Source organism: Microtus ochrogaster, linkage group LG9 (genome assembly GCF_000317375.1).
Source record: "Microtus ochrogaster isolate Prairie Vole_2 linkage group LG9, MicOch1.0, whole genome shotgun sequence".
Taxonomy (NCBI): domain Eukaryota; kingdom Metazoa; phylum Chordata; class Mammalia; order Rodentia; family Cricetidae; genus Microtus; species Microtus ochrogaster.
In genome coordinates this window covers 11,594,508-11,598,920 of record NC_022034.1, presented here as the reverse complement: position 1 = coordinate 11,598,920, position 4,413 = coordinate 11,594,508, and the positions used below count along the sequence as shown (strand labels likewise).

At 46.5% G+C, this 4,413-nt stretch overlaps 1 protein-coding gene and 1 non-coding gene across 3 annotated transcripts in view; both read left to right on the top strand.

Moving 5' to 3' along the window:
• Snx9 (sorting nexin 9) overlaps positions 1-4,413 on the top strand; it is an 85,992-nt gene that overhangs the window by 52,252 nt on the left and 29,327 nt on the right. For both annotated transcript variants that reach the window (XM_026787459.1, XM_013352356.2), the window contains exon 6: positions 2,763-2,913. In XM_026787459.1, coding sequence (XP_026643260.1) covers positions 2,763-2,913 — 151 coding nt within the window. The remainder of the gene's footprint in view (positions 1-2,762; positions 2,914-4,413) is intronic.
• Positions 1,875-1,947, top strand: Trnak-cuu. The gene has a single exon. It is a non-coding gene; the product is annotated as a tRNA-Lys (tRNA).

The following is a 4,413-nucleotide window of genomic DNA, read 5'->3' as shown; positions in this document are numbered from 1 at the left end:
ATCCCCATCCCTACATCCCCCTCCCTATCCCAGCCCCATCCCTACATCCCCCTCCCTATCCTATCTTCATCCCTGCATCCCCTCCCTATCCCATCTCCATCCCTGCATCCTCTCTCTATCCCATCTCCATCCCTGAATCCCCCTCCCCATCTCTTCTACATCCTTGCACTCTCTCCCTGTCTCATTTACATCCATGTACCCCTCCCTATCCTGTCTACATCCTTGCACCCCCTTCCCTTCCTGTTTACATTCCTATACCCCTCCCCATCCTGACTACATCCTTGCACCCCCCCTCATCCTGTCTACATCCCTACACCCCTCCCCATCACATCTACATCCTTCCATCCCCTCCCCATCCTTAGTGGTAACATTTCTCTCTGCTTCCACATGCTCAGTAGTGTTGAAGATTCTACATATGGCTGAGATGCTAGTACTTGGCCTTCTGGGTCTGGGATTGTTTAAGTGTGTACCATAGTGTTATCTAAATAATATCACATTGAGTATGTGTTTAATAATTTCTTCACCCGTTCATGTGCTGATAAACACCACATCCTGGCTACTGCAGGTATTGCTCCAGTGACTGTTGGAGTGAAGATAGCTCTTCAAGGTGCTGATGTAATTCCTGATGGGTGGCTAAGTCAGGCTCTCCCTATCCCCCAGTGTTTAAGGGTCCCATACCTTTCTGTAGTCCTGCTGACTTCCATTTACATCAGGGCTAAAAGGACACCATTCTGTCTGTACTCTTGCCAGTGACTCAGTCTTCCTATAAATCCTAGCAACTATAATAGCACACAACTCCTTTTTTTTCCTATATAAGTAAAAAATGTTCAGTTTTTCACATACAAAGGATTTATAGTTGTTCTTGGATCTATCTCAGTTCCTGGCCTCCCCACCATTCCTGTGCTTTCCTGTACCAACATTAGCATTCGCACTGGAACGTAGACACTGTGACTCCACTCAGTCTGTCTGATGACCAAGACAACAACCTGATAGGCTGGGCAGGGGGAAAGTTCTCACCCCAAGCAGGACAGAGCAGGAGGTACAAGATTTCATATGCAAAACTTACACACCGATTCTTTCTTAAACCTTCTTTTTACTATATCCCAGGCCATCGTTGACCATCAATAATGGAAGTGGAGCCTGAGTACAGAGGCCTGTGGTGTTTGCTTTCCCATTGTTGAATTGTTGGGGAGATGGTGTTGCTTTTTTGGAGATTTTTATTTACTTCTGTTTTATGTGTATGAGTGTTTTGCCTGCTTGTCCTTCTGTACACTGTGAGTGTGCAGAGCTCTCAGAGGCCAGGAGAGAGCATTCGATCTTTGGAACTGGAGTTACAGACAGGTGTTAGGCACCATTTGCATGCTGGGAGCAGCAAGTGCTCCTAACTGCTAAGCAGTCTCTCCAGTCTTTCACTGCTGAATTGCCTGAGTTTCCTGTATGTCTGGAACACTGGCCATTTATCACACTAGGGTTCACAGATGCCTTCTCTTCTAGCTGTAAGCTGTGTGTTTCTTGGCTGGTTGTTGCCTCCTGTGCTGTGCTGGAGCCTGTGGGTTGGAGGTGGCCCTACTTGTTATTTTTGTTTTAGTTCCCCGACTTCAGTGTGACACCTAGACAAAGAGCTGAGGGCATGTCAGGGGTTTCTCCCCATTATCCTCAGGAGTTTTATGGTTTGGGTATTTAAGTAACTGATTTTCTTTTGGCTTTTTTAGATGACATAAGGTAAGGGCCCAGGTTTTGTTCTTGTGTGTGGACATCAGTTTCCCCAGCACCACGGACTGAAGAAGCTATCCATTGAGGCACTTGTAAAGAGTTTGTTAACCTAATTTGTAGAAGGAGCTATGGGCTATGTTCCTCCCACCTAGCTCCTGGACGCCCAGCTAGCTCAGTCGGTAGAGCATGAGACTCTTAATCTCAGGGTCGTGGGTTTGAGCCCCACGTTGGGCGCCATTCTGTAACATTGAACAGGGCCTGCTTGTTTGTTGGGGTTTCTTTTCCCGCCAGGTACCCCACAACTGTTTAGTCCTAGCGAAAAATCACACATAGGTCTCCATAAATTATAAGCTAATTGGCCCATTAGCTCTAGCCTCTCACTGGCTAACTCTCACATCTTGACTAACCCATTTTTTTTTTTTTGGTTTTTTCGAGACAGGGTTTCTCTGTGGCTTTGGAGCCTGTCCTGGCACTAGCTCTGTAGACCAGGCTGGTCTCGAACTCACAGAGATCCGCCTGCCTCTGCCTCCCGAGTGCTGGGATTAAAGGCGTGCGCCACCATCGCCTGGCTTGACTAACCCATTTTTCTGATCTATGTTAGCCATGGGGCTCAGTACCTTTTCTCAATGGGGCAGATCACATCCTGCTGCTTCGGTGGTCTGGGCAGGAGTGGGAGGAATCAACTTCCTCCTTCCCAGAATTCTCCTGTTCTCATTACATCATTTCTACTTCCTGTCTGGTTTTCCTGCCTATACTTTCTGCCTGGCCAATCAACGTTTATTTAAAACATGATTGACAGATTACAGACAATTCTCCCGCACCACTAATTGTCTTGTTTAACTTAGTTCTCATTTGTCTTTTGCATTAAAAAAAAAAGGCAGAATTCCTAAGTCAAGCCTTGAGACTGCAAAGCCTGTGTTCTTCAGTTCACACTGGACTCTGCTTTACATCTCTGTAAAAACTGGATAGCTCCAGCACTTGTTACTCAAACTTAAGCAATCCCACTTACGTTTTCTCTCTTGCTGTTTTTGGTTTTTGTCCCCCCCCAGCAACTGCAGACGACGATGAGTGGGACGAAGAGTGGGATGACCCCAAGTCCTCATCCTCGTACTTTAAGGATTCAGAATCAGCTGAAGCAGGGGGACTCCAGCGGGGAAACAGCCGTCCAGGTGCTTCTTCCATGAAGCTGCCCCTTAACAAGTGAGTTTAAGGGGGGCAGAGGATGTCTACTCTCTCTATGCAATGTAAGAGAAGTTTTACTTCTTTCTAGTCCGTAATCTACTGAGTCTTAGATTAGAAGCTGACTTCATTTCATCCGTTTCACAATGCTCGTGAGTGAAGTGTTCGTTTATTCAGCTAAATTCTCAGGCCAGGCAAGGCGCACACCTGCAATCCCAGTCCGTGGAGGTAGAAGTTCAAGACAATCCACAGCTGTAGGGAGCAAGGAGTCTGTCAGTGTTTTACTATTTTATTACTCACTTCTCATGTGCAAGGCGTTGTGCAGCGTGGTTCACGGGCACCCTCAGATCCCTTTGTGGTATATGGCTTTCTTGTTTCACTACAGGGAAAACTGAAGCCTGTTCACATTCAACACAGATGGTAGGTGGGTCGGTCAGGCTCCCATGCGCTCAGGACACAGAGTGCATGGCCCACACTCTGCAGAATGTTTTTGATATGTGTTTCACCCCGAGTTCTCTTAGCTTAAGGAGAACTATGTTTATGGGCCTTGGAGATCCACTGCTTGTGAATGCGCACACAGCCTGATTGTGGGGTAAGGAAAGATGTTAGTAAGCTCTCCTCTCCCAGCAGTCATCCTTGCGGCAGTGTATCCCAGACTGCTAACCCTCTTCTCAGTACTCTGGGTCTGCAAGTCAAAGTGGATTCAGAGAGTGGTAATTTGTGTCACATTTTTTTGAAAGCCTTTGTTTAGCATATATCTAGAGATGAGGCTCAAATCTTGTACCTTGTGTAATGGGGCCTGCAAGGTCTCCATGTCTATCTAAGTAGCAGGGTTAACTGAGCTGTTAGACCACACACTCCCATGCCTCTCCAGTGTCTTCCTTGTGGCTTTGTGCTCAGCTGTCTGCATAATGAAACTGGCCTTGGCTATCCATTGCTTGCTCATCTCTAAGGCTGCAGTGTTCTCAGTAGGGTGGGTTGTGGTGGGCATTACTCTCCATTGTTCTTTCCGCCTAAACAGGAGTTCAGGTAACTCAATGCCAGAAAAGGAAGTTGGAAATTTAAATATACTGGAGCACTGAGAGAACACATTTTGATAATGATAAAAAATAATATATTGCTGTTTACGTGAATATTCAGTCAATAATCATTGACTGCATAGATGTGGATGTGGAGCAAGGTGATCCTTGCTCTAAATAGCCAACTCAAGTGGACATACTGGGTCCTGGGGACAGAGAGACTTCACTCTGTTATTGGAAATAGCGGTTTCAGACTCCATCAAGCAGGCAGAATATCTGTGAACATCACACCTGCTGGAGCCATAGGCTCCCTTCCCCTGCTCAAGCCTCACTGAGTAGCTAACTGGCCATTGGCCACTTGATTACACTTTACAGTTTCCATCTGAAAGACAGAACAAGGTTAAAACTGGTGTGTTATGGCCACATGATGAGAACTGTAGAGTGTGCACTGAGTTACGGTCACATAATGAGAACTGTAGAGTGTGCAGTGGGTTACGGTCAC